This window comes from Centrocercus urophasianus, unplaced genomic scaffold (assembly GCF_019232065.1).
Source record: "Centrocercus urophasianus isolate 14NV4802_14NV808 unplaced genomic scaffold, USGS_Curo_1.0 seq_12, whole genome shotgun sequence".
NCBI lineage: Eukaryota > Metazoa > Chordata > Aves > Galliformes > Phasianidae > Centrocercus > Centrocercus urophasianus.
In genome coordinates this window covers 13,441,185-13,467,727 of record NW_024884364.1, presented here as the reverse complement: position 1 = coordinate 13,467,727, position 26,543 = coordinate 13,441,185, and the positions used below count along the sequence as shown (strand labels likewise).

The 26,543-nt window shown below is 39.4% G+C and overlaps 1 protein-coding gene across 1 annotated transcript in view; it reads right to left on the bottom strand.

Moving 5' to 3' along the window:
- Nucleotides 1-26,543, bottom strand: part of EPHA3 (EPH receptor A3) — a 205,397-nt gene that overhangs the window by 70,344 nt on the left and 108,510 nt on the right. The window contains exons 3-4 of the mRNA XM_042810528.1: nt 8,684-8,839; nt 7,813-8,148 (exon numbers count right to left, since the gene is read on the bottom strand). Of these exons, the coding sequence (XP_042666462.1) occupies nt 7,813-8,148; nt 8,684-8,839 (492 nt within the window). The remainder of the gene's footprint in view (nt 1-7,812; nt 8,149-8,683; nt 8,840-26,543) is intronic.

Below are 26,543 nucleotides of genomic sequence, written 5' to 3'. Positions count from 1 at the left end.
ATGTCAGGAATGTTTGAAACTCAAGAGATAAATGTCATTCAAAAAACAAGCATGTCCTAGGTATTTGGGATGTAATGGGGCACAGCTGTAATAACAGTCAATGAACCAGAGACTCCCTACATCATGTCATTAGCTCACTTTTAATAAGTCTATCTTCATGTCCTTTTCATAAGGACCATAGGGAAAGAGAGAAATATATCATGCACCAAACATCTGTGGCTTTCTCAAACTGTCTCTCTTCGAAGATCTACTTAAGGGACCTGTCTTTGGAGACAGATTGTAAAGTGCACACAATCCTTTCTAAAAATGGATTTTATTTAGCCAGGGAGCATCACATGTCATTAGCAAGTTGCTGAAGACAGCACAGTCTAGCTTGGCAGAATAAAGGCTGAAGGCAGAGAGAGTGCCAGTTGCCACAAGAAATCAGAGAGACATATTCAAGCTTGGTGCCCAACTTGGTGCTGAATTTACTTCCTTGAAGCAACAGATTTCAGGCAAGAAAAGCTCTAGTTCTGAGGTCTGAACAGCTTCCTCTGTGAGCCAAATGAGTCTTTGCCTACAACAGAACTGAGAACTGCTGATTTCTTCTTCATTTAGAATGTTTATCCCTCAAGGTGACTCTGAATGGAGAGATTAGAATTTTCAATCCACAAATGACAAGCGTACCACCAATCTACCCTTTAAATCACTTATCCCAATTATGTTAATTTCTGTACCTATTGGTCAGCTTTGTGCTCAAAGCCTTTTTGAATATTTTTTGATCCTAGCCCCTTGCAAGAGCTCTTTACTGCCTCACTTGTTACCTTCTTTTTTACATAGCTTATTCCTTCTGTTTCAAAATTGCTGCATTTGTTAGCTGCTTTTTTCAGAGAAGAGATAGGAAGAGGAATAAAAAATAAATTTGATTAAGTGTATGCAACAGAAAGGACTGTATGTTTACATCCATCTCATAGAGCTCTATCACACTGCAATTCATTAACTCAGAATAAATGAGAGACAAAAATGGATTACATCTTTTTCCCAGAAGCAGTACTGCCACACGTAGAGGCACAGAAACAACTATTGTAACCGTCTTTTTTCCTGAACCTTTCCATGCATGTTTAGACAACTAAGCAAGAACAGGCTAAATGAATTGTTCTGCTTTGTAGATTTCGCAACAAAGATACTAAAAATAAAAGGAAGATGCCATTTGGAAGAAAAAGGAAGACTACTGCTCTTATAGAGAACCCTGAGATGATATATAGTGTATCTTTTTATTGTTATTCTGCATGCCACAGGCCTGCATAGGTGCCGCAACAGCTGCATAGTGGAAACCTCATTTTACAAAGCCTTAGGTTCTTAAGAACTAATCAAACATAAAACTACCTCCAGAGCTGTTACACTGATACCTTTAGGGATTAAAATAAAACAACCTTATTTTATTATCGAGCAGGCACATATTAAAGACTTGAAGTATTAAAAATGAAAGTTTCCACACCACTATATATGGAAAACACAAAAATCATAATTATAGACATTGAGCTTTCTTGTTAATAATTATTTTCCTGGAATCCTAGACTTTCTGAATTCTATTGGAAGTAACAAAATAGGCAAGAGCTCAGGAAAATGCACGCAAAGACTAGGGATTTTAAGACAGAATATTTAGCCAGAGAGGGAGTAACTGCTAGATCAAGGCAACTGCTAGTGGAATAAAAATGTCATGGGCAAAATGTCTTGTTCCCATCTATCTTCTTCTGGGTTTTTATTCCACTTTCTTGCTCTGCTCCTGCGGCCCCTATGACCTAACCTGGACAACTGAATTTACAACCCCACATGGTGACTCAAAACATTTCAACTAACATTACAGCTATACATAAGATCTTTTGGGACAACAGCTTAGTTATCTAGAGCGTATTTGGTCCTTGCAACTAGAAAGCGTAAAGATAGAGTCAAATATAAAATGTCTCCTCAATAAAACTGTACTAATGTAATGTAAGCTTGTTTATAAACTAATTTTTTTAGAACACTTCAGATCCCACATGGGAGTACTCTACTTGTAGAGTGTCCCAATTAATTTAACATTGTAACGCAGGAAAAAAGCTCCTCCTCATGCTATGTGTGACTATGCAGAGGTTTGCAGCAATTTAACTGAAATGCACACAAGGGATTTGAAACTGCTTTCACCCATTATCAGGCATCCTAATATTCATGTGAAGAAAGCTAGTTAGTGGAAAGTAGGTCTCAATTTACTCACAGCTGACTCAAAAGGGAAGTACCATAGGTTTGTACCATTGTTGAACAGAATACAATGATGTACAATACATTGAAGAATAAGACTGGATCCTGCAGGCTCTCTGATGAAAATACTTAGAAAGGAGGCATTAACTCACAGGCAATTTATCTAAATCAAATTTCTCCCTCTAAAGCAATGCATTCTCATAGAGGTGTTCTATAAAATAATTCAATCCTACTGCAGTAGGATTTTTCATGCTTATGTACACATAGATATTTTGTGCTACGACAAATGATAAGAGTTCTGAGGTTATCATTGCTAAATACCAAAACAAATGATTCAACAAGACTCTCCTGAATTTATTTCAAGCAAGGATATCAGAGTTAATAAACCTTTTGCACGCACAGGCTTACTTTCTCTCTAACCTGATTATATGTATGTGAAGTTTACTCTTCTTAAGGTCTAGTTCTATGAATGCAAAGATGAAGGTTAAGAGAAAACAGAAATTAGAGAACAGTCCTTTCTAGACGCTGCTATCTCTTTGGCAACCTGTTCCAGTACCCATATCTTCGTTGTATTGGGGGGGAACAAGCTGGTCACACCATATGTGGCTTTACCAGGCTGAGTAGAGGGCAAGAATCAAGCCCCAAAACTACTGACAATGCTCTTCCTACTGTCTATGAGTATCTTCAGGGCCTTTTCTGGAAAGCTACTTTCCAGCCCACTGGTCTCCAGCATATACTGGTGCATAGGGTTATTCCTCTTCAGATGAAAGAGGCAATCAGCTACAGGAATGGGCACAGTACTGTGTGCACTGGAATAGCAGTGGGATAGTAAAGTCTACTTAAGACGTGTCTGACATCTTAAGTATTAGGATTAGCATCTGCTATCAGGGCAGATATCTACATGTTTTGAAAGTCTTCCTTGTCTCCTCTAGACTGCAAAGGTCACTGCAGAGAGTATGTCTATTTAAAATTCAGTTAAGTCAATTAAATCTTTGGTTACATTTTGCTCAGTATTCCTGAGTCATACCTACAAACTATATGACATTGTATGGTGTCATAAAAACAGTCTTACAGAAGAAAAAATGTTACTTTCTCAGGCAGTATCAACAAAATATATTCAGCATAGACATATTGCTGACACAACAGACGTACATTGCATTGGATAACCTACTAATTACCCACTAGCATGACTATGCTGTCCCTACCAAATCTTAGTCTTTTCCTGGAGTGAGTTCTACACCCTACATACCTAGTTCTGGGAAGGGATTGTCCCACTATGCTCAGTGCGGGTGCAGCCTCATCTCAAGCACTGTGTGCAGGTTTGGGCACCACAACGTAAGAAGGACATCAAACTATCAGAGAGCATCTAAAGGGAGGCTGCAAAGACGGTGAAAAGTCTGGAGGGCAAGATCTCTGAGGAGCAGCTGAGGTCTCTTGGTCTGTACAGCCCAGAGAAGAAGAGACTGAGGGAAGAACTCATAGCAGCCTACAGCTCCTTTGGTGAGACTTCTGTGCTTGCAGCAGCCCAAAGTAAATATAGAAATGTTCTGACCTGGGCTGAATCACTTTTTCTTTTGTGTTCTTTTTAAAGCTGCAAGAAAGCCACCATTGGTAATTACATATTACCAATATGTAATATGGTTTTACATATTAAAAAAGCTACAACAAAAAATCATTTAAAAAAGCACAAACTGTGGTCAGAAAACCCAGTCAAGCTAGAACATCTATGCACAGACATCTGATCACTTCATTCGCAAGCCAGGCAGTGTGCCACAGGTGTCAGTCACTCTGCTTGACACATTCACTATTAACTCACCGCTTCGAGGGACACTGAACTCCAGACAATCTCCCATAGTCATCACTGACCCTATCTAAATGAGGCTGATTGGTGTTATTAGGAGATGGCATCTGTGTTGGTGCAAAACAACTGACATAATGTGAAAGCCTCAGAATGCTTCAAAATAATTTGGAGGATGCCGTATCAAGCGGCAACTGAAGGCATACATTACACTGCAATCAAGTAGGATGATCTACAAGCTAAATTAAACAGAAATATGTGCCCTTTCTCTTATTTCCATACCATGAACAGAAAGATGCATCAGAAAAATACCAGTGTTACATCAGTCTAGTCAGATTTTGCAAAAGGCCTTTGTTGCTGTTTTTTCCAGATATGCCTTCTTACTCATCTTCACTGGAAGGTTGGGAAAACAGTGCAATAAAAGCAGAGTAAAACTTATGACAGACAGTTGGAATTAAAAAGCACAATCTATTTCCCAAAATGATTCTGAACTTCTGTTAATGCATGGGGCTGGATCTTGGCTTCACACCAGTTTTGTAGTTTAAAATGTAATATCTTCCTTGAATTTTCAATAAACGCAGTCTGGATGTTTCAAACTTTACAACTGACAACAAAGCACATTTTTCCTTTACTTCTATATCAGCTTTCAAAACTCTCCACTAAAATGTTATTACGGTTTTCAGTTAGAGATTCTAGAGCTCAGAGTCATTGTGCAGGCATCCCTGTTTTTTTCAGCAGCATCTAAAGTGGCTCTTTGTGTGTGTGTGTATATACAAGTCTATGCTAATTACAAATATGTGTCTGCATGTGTGTATATGATGTGTTTACATTTAAGAATGGAGCTGCTGTGCAAACTGACTGACTGACTAACGTATCAGCTGAATTTATTTTAATGCACTCTGGCAAATCTCCCAGCTGCCATATAAAAGAAGGTTTGTACAATGCATGTTCTGATATATTTGACTGGAGACGGATGCATAGGCAGAAATGCTCATGCGTGTGATGTGAAACATGGAGAGGAAGGTTTGTTTTCTTTTCAGCAGGACTTTGTGACTCAGAGTCCCAGCAAACACAATACAACTGATGTTTTTTTGTTTTTTTTTTTGCTACCAAGATAACCACCACAAACATCTCATTTTTATCATTAGAAAATCAAAAAGATTGTGCAGTCCTGCCTCAAGCTCTTGGAAACTCATGCACTCATACAACAGTGTTTTTGCTTTTTTTTTTTTTTTTTTTTTTTTTTTAATGAGAGTGAAAAACACTTTGCAAAATATTTTTCTCCAGGCTGGGATGGACCCTGACAGTGGATAAGAGAAACACATGGATATTAAATGTCCAGGATGAGTACTACTACTTCACCACGTCTATTGGAAGGACAGAGAGCTCTCAAATTATTGCTGGCAAAAGAGAAAGTGTCTGGATTCAGGAGACCCCAGAGCAAAGATCCAGGTGTTATGGACCTTCTGTACTTAATCTTTTCTTCTGAATTCCTATTCTACTAACACTGTTCCTTCTGTGGGCTTGCCAGTGGCTCTGTCCCCAGGATCTGCCTGGCCATATGGAAATGCATAACCACAAGGGATACCCCCCCCCCCAACAACTCCCAGTGCAGTATATCTTAAGTTTAGCACAGTTTAGTTATGTAACTAAAGTTCCATTTGACTGGTAAGTGCCTCAATTCTTGAAGGCATGTACCTGAAGTCAAACAATACAAATAATAGCATTAGAGTTGTGACTGGCTTTTGGCTCTTCTGATCTCTTTCAGATCCAACTCAACAATGCTTTAATTAATGCTTTTGAAATGCCCCCATAGTTAAATATATAATAAAATGTCATGTAAGATCTTCAGACCTTCTCACCCCCTTCCTGGCTCTTCTGTATGACATGAACAGAAAGTATGCTCTTTATGTGTACTTTTTATGATCTAAACAGGAAGGGAACACTAGAGAAATTGCTTTCTTGTAACCATGCTTAAGATAACTGATAAGAATATTTAAGATAGTTTTAGCAACATACATAACTTCAAAGGGAAATCTGACTAAGTAAATCAACCAGCATGATCAAGAGACAGAACAATTAAACATATAATAAGTCACATCACTTACACTGTTACATAATGTAACAGTACATAAAAGTAGAAAATAAATAAGCAAACTGCTTAAGCAGTCTGTAAGTTACATTAAAAAAAATTGCTCTTTCCAGAAAGGCATTGACCCTGACAACCATGTCACAAGTGTCATGTGTTCCAAAACAAAATCAAAATCCTCCTTGCATCCTGTTGCAAAGGTTGCAAAGGCAGCCAGCTCTGGGTCCTGGGGAAGCACCTTGCAAAGCAGAAGACCTTTGCAAAGAAATACCTTTCACTGATCCTACAGAATTCATTTAATAGAACATCCCCAGGTGATTTCCAGCTGCTACAGTGATGAACAGACTGAAACAAAATATCTCTGATATAAAAGTCAGAAGAAAAGGGAGCATCTAAACAAAGGCTGCTCAAATCACTGACAGAAATATCTCAAAAATGTAAATACAACAGTAGCAGTTTACTTGGAAGGAACATAAAAAGCATGTTTCAGAGCTGAAGTCAATACCTAGATGAGAAAGGGATCACAAGAAGACATTCCTATTGAGCAGATCCACCTCTATCTGCCTACTGCATAGTTAGACAGTTCTTCAGAGCATTTGCAAATATACTGACTGCTGTCAGAAAACCATCTGTTCTCACATTTCTATGCCTCCCACCAAAGCAAATCTGTGATCTGAGAAGAGACATAACCTCTACAGTGAAAAACATTGCAATAACTTAGCTTACCAGTAGAATGTCTACCTAGAATTATATTAACTTGGTTTGTGCTCTGAGGAAGACATGTAGGTATTTTTGAGATGTGGTGTGGGATGCAAGGAGGTGGAAGCAGTCCTACTGCATACACACGTGCTCTTAGTCCAAAGCATCCCGATTATGAGCAGCAGGAGTAGGACCACTGAAAATTAAGGATTTAGTTTTTCCCTTTTCTGGCAAACATTTCTCCAGTCTTGGCACCTAAACAAATGCTAGAGAAGAGTCTAGATTCTTCACAACTTTTAGATGAGACCTTGACAAATGAGACACAAATGGTAGAACAATGCAGCAGTGACAAAAGCTCTGATCTGACAGTCAGGGCATACTGCTGTGCTTGTGCAGGGCCTAGATGACTGTAATCAGTCTCACAGAAGCAGAGCAATCCCTTTGCACATTACCATCCAAGAGACTGGGACCTAATTTGGTATTCAGCTCCACACCCCCCATTGTGTTGGCAGTGGTTCAGAATTGGTGAGACAACTTGCAAAGGATAAAAATAATAATAATAAAAAGCAATGTTTTAAGCCTCTCTAATTTAATGTTAGCTTTTGATGTGCCTAATATCAAAGCTTTTTTTTTTTCCACTTCTATTTAATCAAAATTAATCACTAAGATTACTACCGTAATTTATGTTAGAGATTAATTGAATTGATTGTTTTATTAAAATCTGGTTTTATTAATAAAACACATTCCGGCTACGGAATCATATGACTCTGCTATTAGGGACTATTAACTGGGGACTGGGAGTTAATCATAACAGCTATGCTGCCAGGTCCTTTGACAGCAGCACATGCTGAGTTTGTTTCTGCTTTTACTTTTACTAGCACATTCAAGTCAATTAGTTACCCTAGCATATGAGCATTCTGAGTAACTACCGTAAAAGAGGGAGTAGAGACAAAGGTACATACATCTCAGTAGTTCTGAACAAAGAAAGGGTAATCAGGAGGAGACTCACCAGCCTGATTAGTCGTGATGCTGACAGCAGCAAATTGTCTGGAAAGTGTACTCAAGTCAGATACCCCATTGACCGCATCAATCTCAAAAGTGTAATTGGTATGTGCCAAAAGGTCCACTACTGTCACCGTGGTGTTGGTGAGGCCAGCCTGACGGGGTAAGAATCGTACGTTGTCACTACAGGGCTCGCATATCTTGCTGCTTCCTCCGCATTTTTTGCAAATGATGTTGAAAGTGACATCCTTTCGACCTCCTGTGTCAAGAGGCCAGCTCCAGTCCAGGATAACAGATGTCTCATTGATGTTAGAAATAACGTTTCTTGGAGCAGATGGTGGTCCTACAAAGGAAAGAATAGGTATTTCTGTATTGCTCTAAAATGAGAGTAGCAAGGGCACAAGCATATAAAAGCAAAAAACAAACAAACAAAAAAAACAAATAACCAAACTGTTCTAGTTACTTCCTATAAAGAATTCTGAAATATTTTACTAGGCTACAGAACTAGAGCATCAAGAACCACATTTTGCTCTAAACAGTTAGTACTCTGAGGGCATAGTTCAGGACGGAATGTCGCTCTTCAAGAGTTGTTCTGTAGGACAGCTACTGATAACTGCTCTTGGATTTTGATGAAAATATTGGTATGAATTTAAAAGTCTCAGCTCTCCTTCTCAACTCTGACAGAGAACTTGGAGAAAATGAAAAGAAAATGACACAAATCCAGCCCAATAATTTCTGGTAGCCTGTCCAACATGTATGAAAACATGGCAGGCAATGGATGGCTGACTGAAATGGAACATGGGAGGAAGCAAGCAAGCTGCTCAGATACAGATGGAAGAGCAAAAAACGACAGCCCCAAGCACAATGATGCTACTCACTGGTGCAAGCCATGGATGGAGGGTCTTTCTCAGAGCGAAAGTAATTCTTTTCACACCTGCAGTTCAGAGATGCATCTTCATAGGTGGAGCTGTGAGGTGGGCATTTGGCACACTTCACATTGCCAGCAGAAGCTTTATAGAACCCAGGTCGACAAGCTGCAAAATGAAAAGAATGAAATTTTAAATTTCACGGACAGCTCTTCCATTTTAACAAGTGATCTTTTAATTGTTCTGGAATCTTTCATATATAGATCATATTTTTGAGTGTTTACAATCTAAAACCCACAGTTTTCTCATGAGAAAACTAACAGAAATTAACTTCTTAGTAGAATGAAGTCCTTCATGAATCAGCTTCGATTTATATTGTTTTGCTTGAATAGCAGAACAGTATATTGCAAGAGGAAACATTTTCTACACTGCGTTACAAGAACTTATTTTTCTTAGCTTATGGTTTGTTTACCAGAACATGGTCCCTAAATTGCATAAGAAACTAACTTTATCCACTTACTGTTGCTGGGATTTGTTTACAAGGGAATGCTAATTGTAAGCTATTCAGTTCAGTGTGACTAAGCCATCCAAAATCAAAAAAACAACCTGAATAGTGAAAGATCTATTCCATTACTGAAGGCCTACACATCAGACTCTATGAGCTGCCTCTGATACTGACTACAAGAAATTTGTAGGATATGTACTGTGAGGATGCTTTTTGTGTTAACACAGTCCTCCAGGGATGGTGCTGCAGCCCACAGAATCTGCTTCTGACCAAGTCTTGATGGTGGCATTTCACCAACATTTGCTCATCCTTTCTGTTTTGGTTCCTGTTGCATTTCAGACTGATTCAAAGGCACATTTACATCAGATGAAAATGGTCTTTGAAGCAAATTACAGAAAAGAACGATCAAGTAAATATCTTTTTATGAAAAACTCATGCAATTAAATAACATGGTTGACTTCTTTCCAGTAAGATGATCTCACCATCTAAAAATTGAAAAAAATTAAACCAAAACCAGATAACACTCAGACTCTGCAGCTCAGCTGTAGTTTCTCTCCAAGGCACGCATCCTTCTCCAAACGGAATATACCCAGTATCGTCATTCTGGCTGACACACCAATAAGACTGTAACCGTAACTACACAACAGCTGTACTACAGCAGCACACAGACAACAAAACAGAAGAGATTGCATCTCAAAACAGGTTCACCTATTGCTTTCATTTAACACACATTACTAACAACCTTAGGAAACCCCAATACATTCTCCTATAATGTTAAAATAATAATAATAAAAAAGAGCTACACAATCTAAAACACAACCTTTTTTGTGTGTGTGTATATGGAGCCCAGACAGTCAAGGATAACTAAAATGGTTCTGGACTTGTCATTGATTTAAAAGCTACTTCAAACCAAAAGAATAGGTTCACCAGTCTTAGCATGAACCAACGCAGGCTCACATTTCTCATTTTTGCTTACGGAGGTGAGTTGATTCACAAATGTTAGATGAAAAACAACATACAAGATGATGTGGTCCTGTCCATTCATGCATGCAGCGCCCAAACAGAAAAATAAGTTTGGATGAGCAGACTGTGGTAATCAAAAATAATTACAACACTTTCATAAGAGATGGAGTAGAGGGAAGCTCCAGTACTGGCCATTCAGTTCACACAATACCATCTATAATCGTTTCCTACATGAATTTCTGGTTCATTAGCTTTGGGCACCAAACACCTGAGTGAAACACACTGGAAAGCAGAGGGAAACCAAAACCTCACACAGCTGCACATTCCGCCTTGAAACATCTCAACAAAGAAAAACTTCCTGGCACAGCACTGAGCCGGTCTGGAGATGTAAGAAATGTTTCACAGGAAAGTGCTAATCTCAGCCACCCTCCAGCACTTCGAAGCCCTTGCAAATAGAGGCTGCTTGGCTGCAGCTGCTGCCTCCCATGCCATGCTAACAAAACAGCTGAGAAAGTCATCTCCCACTTTACAATGCCCCCTGCAAGCCTTAATGAAATAATCCCCAGGTTGAGCCTCTGGTGCACAGTGCCACCAGGCCACTTGTGAAAGCCGAGTTGCTAAAAGTGCTTCTGCAGCAAAGCTTGCAGACCCTCATGCCAAACTGTAGGATTCAGCACAGCCTGACCTTCTGCAGCTGGGGCTGCTTTTGTTTCCGCCTCATCCCAGGCTGTGAGGCTTTTTTGGAGATTTTGGCTTGTTTAACTTTTGGAAAATAAAGGAGAATTCAACATCTCCTCTTAAACACCTCCACTAGGAGAAAATACAGCAGAGAATTGGCTTTTTTTGGTTTATTGGTGCAGATGTTGCAGTCCTAAAACTCAGCTCTCATCCTTTCTTAACTACTGCCCCATGATAAACAGGTCACACCTATTTGTCTCTATTATCCCTCCTGCTGACAGAGGAGCTTCTGAATATTTTACTGCCTTCTGGTCCAGAATGGGCTTTCCTGGCCCCAAAAAAAGAAGGGATAGCAATCCCACCCTTTCCAGTACCAGTAACCAAGACAGCACATAAAGAAACAAGCACCACACTGCCGCTGTGTATTGATTTACACACCATCTTCACCAGAAGTTCCCGCGGAAATTCAGTGCCAGTTATCAAAAACAAATGGCTTCACTTAACCATATCTACTTAGCTTGAAGGACATTTTCATATTCATGGAAAACATATACAAGACAAAGAGGCATTTCTGAGTACATACATATATATATCTCATACATTTTAATAATTTGTTATATTAGTTTAAAATAAAGATTGGAAAAGCTGAACCTTTGCCATGTGGTTGGTCTTCCCACCAGACAACTTATGCTCATTAAGCATAATTTATTCATAACACCTGAACATTCATTTATGGGATGCAACTACAGTAAGATTGCTTATTTGGGACATATTTGGAAGCCAATGTTTCTTAATAAGACAGTGAATTAAACATCAATAAACAAGCTTGCATAAGCAGCTGATAGATTTTGCGGGTGAGTATGGCAAAGGAAGGAATCAAACTTCATTAAGTAGTGCCTTAGAGGGCAGTAAGGCACTGGCACTGCAGCACAGGCTGCCTGGATATTTTGTGGATGCCACAACCCTAGTAGCATTCAGGACTGGGTTGGACAGGGCTCTGGGCAGCCTGATCTGGTGGAGTGGCAGTCTTGCCCATGATAGGGGGTTAGATCTTGATCTTTAAGGTTCCTTCCAACCCAAACCTTTCCATGATTCCATGAAAAACAATAGACTCTATTTAAGAAAAGGTGGTGCTTGTGTGGGGCAATAGAGAGGAAGAAGCAGGAGCCAGATCAGGCTGCTGCTTTTCCAGAGGAACACATCCCTGTTTCCCTACTGCCACCACAGCATTTGGTGATGGAGATGCACTGCTGGTTCCCTGCTGTCCCACCACATCCTAGCAAGGACATCCTGATCTCACAGCTTCCCCTCAGGCTGTCTCGCACTTACTGTCTCTGTCAGAGCAATTTAAGATTATTCAGCACTGCAGCCCAAAGGAGGAAAAAAAAAAAAAAAGAAAAAAAAAGGCAATTATACTCGAAATTGAAGCTTGGAACGGGAGTGCAAACAAGAAATCATCCGAATGCATTTAGTGCTATTATTCTTTTCTTAATAATTTCTTAATTTCTTATTTCTGATAAGAAAAAAAGAGAAAAAGAACTCTTTAACTGTCTTTCCTGCTTTCTTATGTCAGAAAAAAATGGATTACATGAACTGACAGAAGAAAGCTTGTCTTTTTAAGGCGAACACCACAGCTTCTGCTTCAGTCAGGTCGAAGATAAAAGCACTAGCACACAAAGTGTTCACTGAATGTGTAATTTCAGCATGGGAACACCTCTGAGAAGCATATTTTGTTAACATTTTCTTTCAGAAGCCAAGGATTCTTTTTTCCTCAGTTCCATGTGCTTTTGCACAAAAGATAAGAATGCTATTACCTGTTTCTGTAGTTGCTGAAAGTACCAACATTACTAATACGTTAGTGTATATATTAAAAACAAACAAACAAACAAACAAAAACACTAAAATAATATCTTGCATTTGCACGTATTCCATATGAAGCATTCAAAGTCAACAAACCTCCAGGGAAGCAGAAATGGGGACACTGGACTGGGAGAAGACTTCTCTCCTGCAGCCCCAGTCTCGCTACCCTCCCCATGCAGGGGGCAGTGGGAATTTGTCCCCAGGGACCCTCACTGCTCAACACTTACTGGCAGTGGTAACTCCTGCACTACTCCAACCACAAGTATTATTTTACAACTGTATTTGGAATGACTTCTACCTCTTCAGCATGAGTGCGAGCCACATTGGCTTCACTGAAGTTACCTGCTGGTAAGAGTTTCAGGACTGCAGCTGTCCTCATTACTGGGTAAAAATGAGTTTCCTTAAGCTAAAATTGATGAGTGCCTTAGAGAGTGGTGAAAGTTACTTCAGTAAGAAAAAAACAACTCTACATGGCCACCTACAGCAGTCATTGCTAAAACAAATGGGACTGTCTTTTCAACAGTCAAGTGACTAATGTGTTTGACTTTGAGAGGAAAACATTGTCCTAATTAAGGGTTAAATGATTCAATTTGAATTCATTTCAGATTAAAATACTAAACTGTTAAGTATATTTCAGCATCCAGACTCTATAGTCTGCTATACACAACACTACCACAGACTCCTAGCCATACACACCATGAACACATGCAAATCGTGCAACCGGTCTTGCAGTCCTACTGCCTCAGTCCACCATCACCAGAGGATGTCTCCCTGCTCTTCATGCCAGGAATAGACATACCAGGCCTTGGGGCCCGGATCAGTCACTGCAGCACACTGGAGAAGGATACGGCTACAGCTACCATGCGATCAAGTGCTCCTCTGCTGCTCAAGTAAGCAGCCCAAGGATAAAACATCACTGTGGCACTGAGCCACAGAATTTAGCAAATAAGGGAAGGTAAAGATTTTGCAGCATTGTCAAGACCATTTTGGAAGCATGTACAACTTTCTTCTCACCACATGTGTGATGATCATAGTCAGGAGATGATGGCAGCTCAATCTTCTTATCAGCAGCAGAATTGGACCCATATACTTGTGCATAGATATGCACAAGTGCAAAATCACACGTGGCACAGCATTCAGCTTGTGAAAACAGGTGACATAGCCAGCAGCATAAATTAAACTTATAAAACTCTCCAAACCATTTTCCTTGGATGGGTCACCTTTTTTCCCTTCCTGCATGTGTTTATACCTTAGTTAAACAACAAAAAGGTAAAAACCATGATTAATTTTAAATGAAGGATATTTTCCAACTGCTTGTTTCACACTTCTGTCAAAAATTATATTCAGCCATGTGTCATTCATGTGCTATATTAAAAATAACACCGGATAGAGGTACTACACTTTTGGCTTAGATACATGAAGAGTAGGAAATGAAGGTAAAATTCTGCCCTGAATCATCCCATCATCGGTTTCTATTACACATCATTCACTGCCCTGAAAATGTCTCATTTTCTCTTCCCTTGCTCACTTCGGCACCCTGCTCTGCCAGAGACACTGCATTATAATATGGATTTCCTGCAAAATCCCTCAGAGCAGGGAAACAGTCTTCAGCAGCTCTAGCTGATATTAATATACACAGAGCCACTTAATCCATGGCTTTATATAGGCGCACATCCTTTTTTCCCCTGGCCTCTAGGAATCTTCTTGCATGCCTACACAACCCAGGCAGGCTTCTATAAAGTAGATCGTATTTTCAATTCTTATTTCTGTAGGACTTAAGACAAGTCTTTTGTCACCGGATCTAAGCAAAGAGTATGACACCACTTCAGGGAGTAATCCTCAGAGCCGAGTACTGCACCATGCTGTAGGAACACATGGCGGAGGACAGCATACTTTGATAGGTCCCTGTACCTACTGAGGAGGAGGAGGAGGAAGAGTAATAGGCATCAGCAGCCCTAAGGCTTCCCCACTGGTGGAGATGCCCACTATAGGCTACTGCACTGGCAGAGCATAATGTTTTCTCTTTGCTGGGTTGTAGTGCTGCAGTGCCCAGAGGAGGAGGGAAATATGCCTGAGAAAGGTTTTAACGGAGGTTAAAATCCCTGGTGGAATGGAACCCACCAGAAGATCCCCTGGAAGAGGCACAGACATTGGCTTCCTCCTTCTTCCCATCACCAAATGTTCTGTTAACTGGGGAAATAAAAGCTTCCAGTTTATTCACCAAGATGTAACAGATACCAACTCCACTGCAGTCATCAGTATGCTATGTATAATAACTGAAATAATTACCAGACTGCTAGTAGCAGGAGCAACCCAGTCACTTTTGCTGAGTATTATCACCAAATCAATAATATCTCATACTTCATTTTCTATGCATGAAACATACTTTTTACTCTGAAAACACAGACAAAATTAAAAGTTGCATTTTAAATATTAAAAAGACGTAACCGTCACTACTTCCATTATTAACTTTGCAAAATGCAGCTGCTTATTACGATAACTTATCTTCGGGGGGGGAAGACAAGTGCAGAAGGAAGCGTGGCCTGTGTACACTTTTGCATCTATAGATGGGAAAATCCCAGACAAAGTTGCCGGGAGATGTGAAGCACAGCAGCTGTCCACAGCTAGAAGAGATCAACAGATAGCGAAGACAGCACAGTTCCTTTCCTCCCACAGTGACAGGGCCATCATCTGAGGGCTCAGGAAATACTCTTTCCTCTTCACCTGCCCCTTCCCCGGCAGGATGGACGGTGTGCTGCACATGCAGCAAGGATCCACTGTGATGGGATGCTGCAGTGCTTCTAGAAAAATCATCCTGGGAATAAGCACTCATTTTTCACACCTGAAAGCTGCTGCCAGTACAAAAAAACACACTCAGTAGTATTCAATCTTACTCATGAAATTTCTGCTTTTTCCTCCTCACTTCATATTTTATAGTGATCTGTGACCTTAATGTATTTTAATCAGATGCTTTTTAAATTAGCTTTTCTCCCAGGTCAAGTCATTCAGCAGAAACAATTCCTGTTCTTTGTTTAATAACTGTTACTGGCAGACATATTAATTATATGTACATAAGAGATAGCTTTATCTTGAGGGAATAACACTGCACCTTTCAACCGCAGTCTGTAATAGTTTCATGTTATGCCTTGCAGGCTTCAGCGTCTCCTTTTATGAAGTGCATTATGGTCATGATTGCTACCAGCAGCATTGTTAAAAGTGCAATGTCAGAGACAGTCGGTGCTAAATGCAGTACAGTAAAGTTGTCCTAGCTTTTTGGTACGCAAATATCATGCTCCAAAATGCATAAGGCATTTCAGCTCATTTGCATGTATTTGTTGAGGGGGGGGGAGAGGTGGGAAGAGAAGAAATCTTTCATTAACAGGAAATCACTGAGAACCACAGTCTTGATTTGGAATTTGAAGAAAATAAACACAGCTCTACCTTAATTCCACCCATACTTGGCGAGTCACTTAAGCAAGCATTGAAAAAGAGAATTTAATAAACCTGGGTTTATAAGCAGTGTCTTTCACTTTCCCTAAACAAGATGTTTTCCTGAAGCACAGCCTGGACATGCTGAGATATATTAAACTGTCATTTTGACGAACAAAGAAATCCCATGTTCTGTTTCTTGAGAAGCTAATTTAATCCACACTGAGATGAAAAATAACTTCCTAATTTAAGAGATATTAAAAAAACAAACAACAGAGCAAACAAACAAAAAAAGCTTAAAGAAATACCAGAAAACATACCCAGTATCAACTTGGACTGAGAGAAAAAAGAAGGTTGTGTGAGCATTTCTACAAAGAAATCTGAGAGTTTTAAGTGACCATTTGGCAAGGACAGAATGTCAAGATACTTTTCCCTTGAAGTCAAACTACCCTATAGACTTCTTGAAGGTAAACAAGAGGTAGGATCCTAATAGCTTCAAATGATGGATATTTCCTGACACCAGAGTACAAAATACAGACCTGAGTGCCACAGAGAGCACAAGCTCTTGTGAAGGTTTCCTTTCCAGCTCATAGGAACCAGCGTGCTGTTGGGAAGGCACTGCCCATGCTTCACTCTCTTCAGAGATGAAAAATGAAAAGAGTGGCCTCTAGTCTCCCCAGGCTAGATTTAATTAATAAGTGAAAAACAGCTTTATCGCTTTACATTAAGGTGGTTGTGTAATTGCTCTGTGCTCAATCCAGGCAAACAAGTTTGTATGTAGAAGCTGATAAAAATGAAGAATAAATGAATTGTCAGACAGCTTACATCTAGCCCTAAAACTTAACCTTTGCTCAACTTGCACCTAATGGTATCACCATCTGAAAGTGCAAGAGAAATGCAGACAATCACTTTTTCTCCTGAATTATTTTACTCTCATCTCTAAAGCCTAGATATTATTTCAAAGACCTTAAAGCAAAGGGTTTAGCATAACTGCTAGTTTATCAGTAACAAAGATTAATTATGGCAACCCCTCCATATCATGTCATGTCATATATGTGGAACAGGTGATATTTTTTGCTAAAGCCTTGTCTCAATATTAATTTTCCTGACATTCGCGGCAATGCACATATGTTGTTCCAAAACAGTGAATTCAGAAGTATGAAAAGTCTGCATTTTGTCTCTGGCATGAAAGGAAGATGAATTGGCTTTTATCAGGGCTGAACGTTCTACTGAAGTGTTCCACCTTTGTTAATCCATGGAGGAGAACATCACTGTCCCCATTTTACAGGTGAGCAAATTAATACAGAATAGGCTCTGAATCCTTTCTTTCAGTGCCACCTCCTAATCAAAATGCTGTCTCGTGGTTTGTGATGCTAAGAAGAGCTCCCAGATGACACAGGTCCACTACTGCAATTAACATGAATTAATACTTTTCTTAGTAGTCTCAGCTGAGCTGTCAAATTAATTGGAAAAGAAATTTAACAAATATCTTTCCCCTTAGAGATACTCTTTCGGGTCAGGGTTGAGGCATGTTGATTGAGCAGTGTGGGGGAAGCATATACTTCTTATGCCCTCACCAAACCTCCTTTGCTGATGAAAATAGAGGACGTTGGTTTCCGGGGCTATGAATCTGGTACCTGTGACAAGCAGTAGACTGACATAGAAAAGACAACTGATTGTTCAACCCCAGGAAATATTCCAGCTGCTGGTAAAAATGAATTGATTAAAAAACTGGATTAATGGACAGTGACTAGAAAATCTAAATATTCATTTTTTCATGGAATCTCATTTTCTTACACCCCAAAGTTAGCTCTTTCAGTTTATCTCTAATTTGCACAGACATCCATAAATAGTGCACTGTTTCCCCATTTTTAAGCTATATCTGAACTCAGTCACTCCAGTCAAAACACGGCCAGATCCTTATAAGCATCTTGCAGTTGAGGAAGCAAGTACTTGGAGACGGTTTACAATTCTCCTCCACCGCACACACATACACACACAAAAAGGAGTTGGCAGTTGTAAGCACTCAGATTAACAAGAGACCAGAATTTAAAATTCTGTGTCTATGCTTCATACAGTGACAGCTACTTGAATTTCTTACTGTTTCACTGCCAACCATTGACACATTGCTGCTTGAATTCATGAAGAAATGGTGCTGGGAAAGGGAAGCTCTTAAAAGGAGAAGTGGTACATCAACAGCAGGAGTTGAAAACTGTATGAAAAATTTCCTGTGGTCTAAGTCGCTGTTACTACTTGCTGACATAAGTTTGGGACGCAATTTAGTGTTTCAGAACACAGTTGTAATTTGTAACAGCATCAAGAAGTCGTCATTGTTTTGATGATTATGCTGCTAATGTCACTTAATGGGTACATCTACATAACCATTTTATAAGCATTACAGTTCAGATCTGAAGAGTGCTCCTAAAGCAAATTCTCAGTTGTTCTTTCTGGTTGTGATTTGCTTCACACTGTCAACTCCAGAATGTATGAACAGGTAAACTAGGTGATGCTACATGCATTCTATAAGATGAGACTACAGCCAACATGGAGTAAAATCTAAGGAAATAACTACAGTAACAGTACAGGTATAAATATCATATCAACTGCATTTCTTTACAGATCTGTTCCAAATAGGCTACAAACCTGCTAATGTAGACATAACACACAATTACTAGCTATCAAATATCTCAGTGCAGTCAGCACTGATGAAATTGTTACATATTTCTATGAGAAGATTTTAAAAGCTCTGGTAATGGAAATACATATGACTTTATTAAAGCCATTAAGCGTATAATCACAAATAAACAGACATTATCATCAGTGTTCTACATTTATTAGGACACAGAGTGGGCATAAACAAAAGTTTCAGTAATTATTAAAAGTCTTTAATCAGAACACCAAATAATTACGGTTACATCATTGTCACAAACACCTTCTTCTCTTCACGTGCCTTTTTCACTGATTGCATTTTCATCTTTCCCAGGGAAAGCCTGAAACTTAACCAGTTACAGCCTCTGGGGAACCTCTGCACTGACAATCTTCTCACAGCTGAAAGGAAAAGCCCAAGGCTTTTGCAAAACTATCTAACCACTCAACTGCAATATTCACACACTGTATGCTTTAGCTCTTATCTGGGCTTCCTTGATATTTTGCCATTTTAGAGGAGAACTCTTAATTAGTTAACATGCATTTTCTATGCATACATTATAAAATGACTTGCTTTGCAGAGTAAGCAGTTATCTGAACAACAAAAACCCAACAGTTAAATGTAAATGGAAAAAAAAATCTAAAGTCCTGCAGTTCAGCATTTTTCTTCACTCAATATCTGTGTGAATTCAACAGGAGTGGAAATTCAGACATTTAGAAAACGAGTAATCTCACCTATTGCTACAGAACTCAAACTTCCTGTACTGGGGAAGGTTTGTAAAGAGTAAAGGAAACAAGAACTCAGTGTTTTTCAGCAGCATTCCCTTTGCAATGCAGAAGATTTATCGGAAAGGAAAGGGAACTATGTTTTCAGGGTTACATTCTGTATATATTTACTCCAGCAAGTGCTTCTGGGTGCTAGTATAAAACGCCACAGATTCAGTAGACAGTTTTCAGTTCTACTGAAGACCAATGCTATTAGCAAGTTGGCACCTCCACATGCTATGGAGAAAAGAACTAAAGAACAGAATTAAACTATTTTTAATGATTCTGCATTGTTTTATACAAAAGCTTTTGCTGTTTAGACATCATCCGGTTTCCCAATTAAAGGAATAATAAGAAATGATAATGATCACGATTGTTTCTACTTTCAGTTTTTCAACTGCTTGACTGAACAGCTCAAGAGCTGAAACAAAGGAAGCTGAAAAGACATAAAAATCCCTCAAAAGTCAAAGGCATTAGGGCAAACTCACCAGAAGGTATAAAATTCCTCATCCATTAGTACCAAGTAATGGAAAAGAAGGGCTGTGGTGTTTTCCTGATAACAGCCTCTCCTACTAGAAATATTCCCACTTACTCTTGTTACAACCCTGTGGGGCTGACCAAGAATCCTGAGCTACACAGTCTGCAGCTCAACTGAAATAACTTTTATGCTCTGTGGTAAAAATAAGTAAATAAAATGGGTCTGGTTACAATTGCTTTATCAAACTCACCAGAGTTCTGCATCTACAAGAACCTCTTTCACTTCTGATCAAACAAGGCCATAAAACCTGATGTCATGTTTGATAACGAAGTAAATTATATGCTGGGATATTGAACCAAAATTAAATCTTTGTGGGTCAGGGCAGCCCACTGCTATCTAGATTATATATGATATACCATCACAGTGATGTATGCGAAACACAGGAAATTGTTGTATATTAATGGAACAGTAGTTCAATCAGCCATATGAACAATATCCAATATATTCAAGCGCAAATATATCTTGATCTGGTTGTAAAAATAGTGAAAGGATAGCAATTTTTTAATTAATAAAGCCTTCCAACCCTTTTTATATGTGCAAAATTAAAATATGTTACTGCCATAGAATGGAGAGCAAATGTTAAAAGTGAAAGACATCTTCTCCTTTCTTCACTAAAGCACATAGAAATAAATGCAAACCTTTGGCTATTATTTGAAGAATAACAACAACAAAAAACACATAAGGAAGAAAGTAAGCTCTCTGAACAACCAAAACTTACAAAATAGCACATAAACTTCCCAAAATATCATGTGACATAGGACACAAAAATATGTTCCTGAGCAAACTGAAAAAAATCATGTTAAAAAATCCATTCAGAAAAATGAAATATTACTATTCTCAAAGTGCTTTTGGCAAAGCTATAAGAAAAGCACCCCTACATCCTCTACTGTTATTTCTTCTACCACCCTGTATGCCACAGAACAAAAAAAATCCAAGCTCTGCCCCAAATCTCACTCACACATTTCTTTGTCAAGTTTGGGGGATGCCTGGGGATGAGAGGCTGCAGTGCAGCCCTTCGCAACAGGACCTGAGGGTTCTGGCTGGCAGCAAGTTGAACATAATCCAGTAGCATGCTCCGGCAACCCAAAAGGCCAACTGTACCCTGAGGTGCATCAGGCCCAGCGCTGCCAGCAATTGGGAGAAGGGGCTGTCCCATTCCGCTCTGCACTGTGCAGCCTCACCTCCTTCAATGGGTGCAGCTTTGGGTGCCACAGTATAAGACAGAAAAAAAACTGTTAATGAGAGTCCAAAGCAATTGCTCAGGTGCAGTTGTTTGCAGTCTGCTCCAGGATGCTTCTAGGGACAACATTAGTCTATTTGAAGTTCTTTACTATGAGAGCGGTGAGGTGCTAAAACAGGCTGCCCCATCACTAGAGGTGTTCAAGGCCAGGTTGGATGGGGCCCTGGGCAACGTGGTCTAGTATTAAATGGGAAGGTTAACAGCCCTGCCTATGGCAGGGGAGTTGGAGATTCATGATCCCTTCCAACCCAGCCCATTCTGTGATTCTGTGAAGTTACTTAAAATGCATCTTTTGGCAAATGCATGGTTCTGCAGATCATGAACACTCGTTACATAAGCACCCCATATGTGGGTTTTCTACTATGTGACTCACTCAGTTCCTTAGCCAGATTAATCCAGTAAGTCCAAGTATAATAGGAACCTGATAATAATAAATATAAAAGCATGAATGCATCTATATAAAGCACGGTGTCCATATAAATCAATAAAGCATTTATACATTTTCGCTTGCTCCTCTCCTGGCTGCCTGCGCTCAATGTCAGGTTAGATGTATAGAGTGAGTGATTACAATAGGCAAGTATAGCTGTTTATTTTGAAGGTACTGTCAAAATGCATTAGCCAAATGCCATACTGGAGCATAACTAATCTGGAATGATCTTCCACTGACATGAATTTCACCAGTGCTGTGGTCTGTTGTGCTGACATCATGAAGCAAGACAGCTCTCCACAGCTGTAAATCCAGCACATAAGATCCAAGCTGATTAAGCACTTTCAACCCTTTCAACCCCACCTGGTGCCAAGAAAGTGGCACACAGAACCCCTCGGTTTGTCTCATTATCATCTTATGAATGAACTGTGCATGAACCTCCTTTGCACTGCTTTCTGTACTGATAAAATGCCACTGTCTGATAAACGTATGGCTACGGTAAGAAGAGGTAGCTTACTCTAGCACTGTTAGAAATTTCTCTGCTGCTCCATGCCACTTGGGACAGAGATTATGAGGTACTGCATTCAGGGACAGATGGCCCTGCTATGAACAGGGAACACACTCACTTTCAGATATAACCGGAGTTAACTTTCTGTTGACCCTTTTGTAATGAGGAAAACTTTGATTCTATAATAGGATGAAGGAATGTTTTGCTATTTCCCCACTATTTCTCTTTGTTACAGTAAGCACATATGGAAAGCAATGAGTAGAAGTAAACTAGCAGCAACTAGCCTTGCTAATCCCAATGAATAGTGTAAAGTAGGAGCTGCAGTACTTACAACTGATTTAAAAGCTGCTATCAGTCCCAGCTTAGCAAAGCCTGATGCAACATCTGTAAAATTGTCTTGAAACATATTACTTCCTGTCCTGCAAAGCAGATGGAAATGTTTCCACCCTGCCTGCTTGCACAAATCCTCTATTTGCTTTGCCCTATCTGTAACAATGGTTCTCAATTTATCTGAAATGAACAGAGACTGACAGCACCATGGTCATTTCAGTATGCAACTCTCACCAGTTTAACAGGTGACCTCTTCTGAAGCTCAGAAGAAAAGGTTAAACTTAATGGGACAGAGTAGGAAAGAAGGAGCAGCATTCTCCAGAGCTGGCTCTTGTCATGAACAGCAGACAAGTGGAACAGGTTCTGTACATTCTACAGTTTCTTCCCTCTGAATCTGCAGGGGGAAAAATAATTATCTAAATTTCACCAGAAGAAACACTCAGCTACTGAGCAGACAGGAATGGGAAATCCTGGACTTGAAGTTTTTAGGAGAACGTGTATCTATCAGTCTTTGTGTATTCACCGTTCTGAAATAAAACCTAAATTCAAAGACTTGTAACCTCTCAGAGAACTTCTCAGAGAACCTCATAAGAACAGAATATTGCAGAGAAATAATTTAATTGCAGTAACAGGAACTTAAGATAGGCTGTGGAAGTTACAGGTGCCATCTCTTTTCATAATTCTTACTGAAGAGATAGGTGAACACTTGAAGAGAGACTCATTAAAAAGTGCAATCAAAGCTAACCTTCACCGGAACAAAATGAAGAGCCGTGATACAGGAGAATGTCACTTCAATCATATTCCATTTTTGCTGTATATTTGTAAATTTCTCATGTGCCATTTCAATCATCATTGATTTAATTTTTTTTTAACTTTGTGCGTTCAGTCAAGCATTCAGCTTGGTTGGCTGTCTCAAAAAGAACATTATTATCTCAGGGTTTTTAGTGCATATCCTACGTTGTGGGATATTCTTATGAAATTTGTATATACAAATTTTCTATTCTAATTCATGGCCGGTTTTATTTCTGTCCTAAATTCAGAATGGCTTTAGCTCTTTCATCATGTATGCAAGAAAGCAGGTACCACATATCTCACAGAAATAGAAGGACCATGAAGAGTGGATTCTTTTGTCAACTCCTATTCTGTTTGTTTTGCTTTGTGGTTTTGTGATTTTGTTGTTATTATTTGTTTTTTAACTGACAATTCTCCATCTGCCCTCTGTCCTACCCCCAACTGTTGCCATTTTGTGAAATCTTTGATCAGTTGTAGCCAAAATTCACACTGATGAGACCAGAATTTTGCAGCCTACTCTAGGGAACCTGCTTTAGCAAGAAAGTTGGACTAGATCAGGCACGTCCAACATACAGCCTACCTCAGCTTGCACTGCAGCTGTTTCCTGTCCCACACCATCACAGCAGCAGTTCTGCCTCACCACATAGCCCAGCCCCTAAGTATCAAAGGAACCTCACCTGGGCTGAATCCAGGGCACAGGATGCAGTGCAGTGCCAGATCAAGTGATTGCAAATAATGTTATGCATTTTGATACATTGGCAAAACACAGTCAGGTGAACAGAGAAGAATATGCAACAGTGCTTTCCATTTTGATAAAGGAATTCTACAGTAGGTTACAAGATTGAAAAAAAAAAAAAAATCATCATTTTTTTTGGATTATTTGTGCCTCCATTTTCAGTCGACATAAATACATTACCTGCACATTTTCCAATGGAATATACTGAGTGGCAAGCAAAAACTTGATCATATCTCCTCACCAAACTTTTATAAGCCCCCCTTTTCCCAGAGAGAAATACCCCTCACCTCACAGTCATGCCTTGCTCATCACTTTCTGATAGCACATATATTAGTGAACAATTATTTTTGAAGGATAAAGCACAGGAAGAATAAAATGTCATCAAATATCTCTGATGAACACCTTGAGAGCTCACTAAGAGTTGCAACCACCATCATCTAACCAGACTGAGGCATTAGTTTCACAAAAACAAGGTCACGTATTCCACTAGTTTTATGCTTTGTTGCTCTCTTTGTTTTAATTAAAAATATTAAAAATTACAGTAAGTTTTGTTACTTACATACATCAACTATACTATATTATATATTTTATGAGAGCTGCTCTGAAAGTAATACCTCCTATTTTTACTATGTTGGGCTATATCAACATCCTCCATCGGAGGTGGATGTTGGTGGTATAGCTGTAGAGGTTGAACCTTCCCACCAATATTCCATTACATTTTGTTGCCACTCAACAGATGCCAGCAGAGGGGCAGTCAGACACAACAGTGTCTGACATGGAAGGGTGGATGAAGCAAAGGTGTGCCACTCAGTTTCTCTGTGTGGAAAAAAATGCACCCACTGATATTCGTCGATGCTTACTGAATGTTACAGATAGTGGATGTGAGGCACTGGGGGTACTTTCGATCAGTGGCAACAATGACAGTGGGTCATCTCCACTGGTGCAGATTGTTTCAAGAGTGGTACATGGTACACGGCTCTGCTGAAAATACATAGCTAGTGTTGGTTACTGTTTTGAAAAAAGAGAGTGTTTCGAAGCTGATAATTTGCTGTGTTAGTGTTATTGTGCTCATTTCGTCAGTTGTAAATAGGAGACATTACTTTCGGAGCAACCTTGATAAACGCGGCCCTAGACAATTCCTCTTTACTCAGTGCAGCTCAGGTAAGCCAAAAGGTTGGACAGCCATGGGCTAGATGATCTTCAGAGGTCTCTTCCAACCCTACAATTCTGCTATACTGAGTGCAACTGAAACTGTTGTTACCATTTTTTTCCACCCTCTTGAATGCATCAGTGAAGAAAATCCCATTACCAAGTCCTAGATGTATGTTTTGTCCAGCCCTCTCTACTCTCATGTACTGTTCCAAGTCTCCATAAGATCAGCAGTTCATTTTTATCTCATTCTTCTCACAGAGTCCTTTCTCTGCAAGACGTTCTTTTACAATGTCTCCACCCACAGATGTTGTTCCATAACTGCAGCAAAACTTCAGCATAGGAGTTAGGGCTCAGCTGGTAGAAAAGGGAAGTGCCTTATAAAAAGCATCTTCTTCCTAAAATACTCAGACATTAAGAATATCTAACAACAGTGGTTTAATAATGCAGTAATAATGTTTAAGAAGCCTGTGATACAGCTATCACCCAGTAAAACCAACTCATTTTATCACTGCATCTAAAACATTCAGAAAAGGATACAGCTGGCTCTCTCTCCCATTTTTCTCCACAATTTTGTACTTCAGATTTTCTTATGAAGAGAACTTGCTCACACAAAATGTTTTAAAAAATACCCACGGCCCTTTCCAAAGGCTACTTTTGATTGTGATTTCTATCCTAGAAAAGCGCTGTAAAACTGTGCATGAGGTTGAATTTTCTACTGGACCATAAATGGAGGGAAGGAAATATTTGAGGACCAAAAAATAATAGAAAATAATCACAAAGCGACATCAGTAAGATACTACTTGCAATTAGCATTTTACCACTTGAATGCTCTCTCACACATAACGATACCACAGCCCAAGTAAAAAGATGCTGTATGCAATATCTAAGCAGTATACTTCCTAGTAGACCAAAAAAACCAAAAGTTAGTACATTTTCATAGCCAAATGTTCCATGAATTCCAGATTACTAGCATAATTTAGTTTTGTAAGATATCTTGAAACAGTTCCAACTCAAGCAAAGAAGAGTTGGCCTGGATGAGCTGCTAGGAATCCATATGATTATTCAGTCTTCATGTTCACTAAATTTAATGTTGGCTTTTTGGAGACTGGCTCCCAGAAAGGAGACAGAAGAGGGCCAGTCAAATGCTGCCAGGTTCAGCAGTGAAAACCTGGGAGTGATAAACTGAGTGCCTAATTGTTAGCAGCAGGCAGCAGCAGTTTTAAGTAGCAGTATAATACATTTGGGGGTTATGCAAGGCAAAAATAATTTACAGAGAATTGGTATCCAGAGCACTTTTAATCAG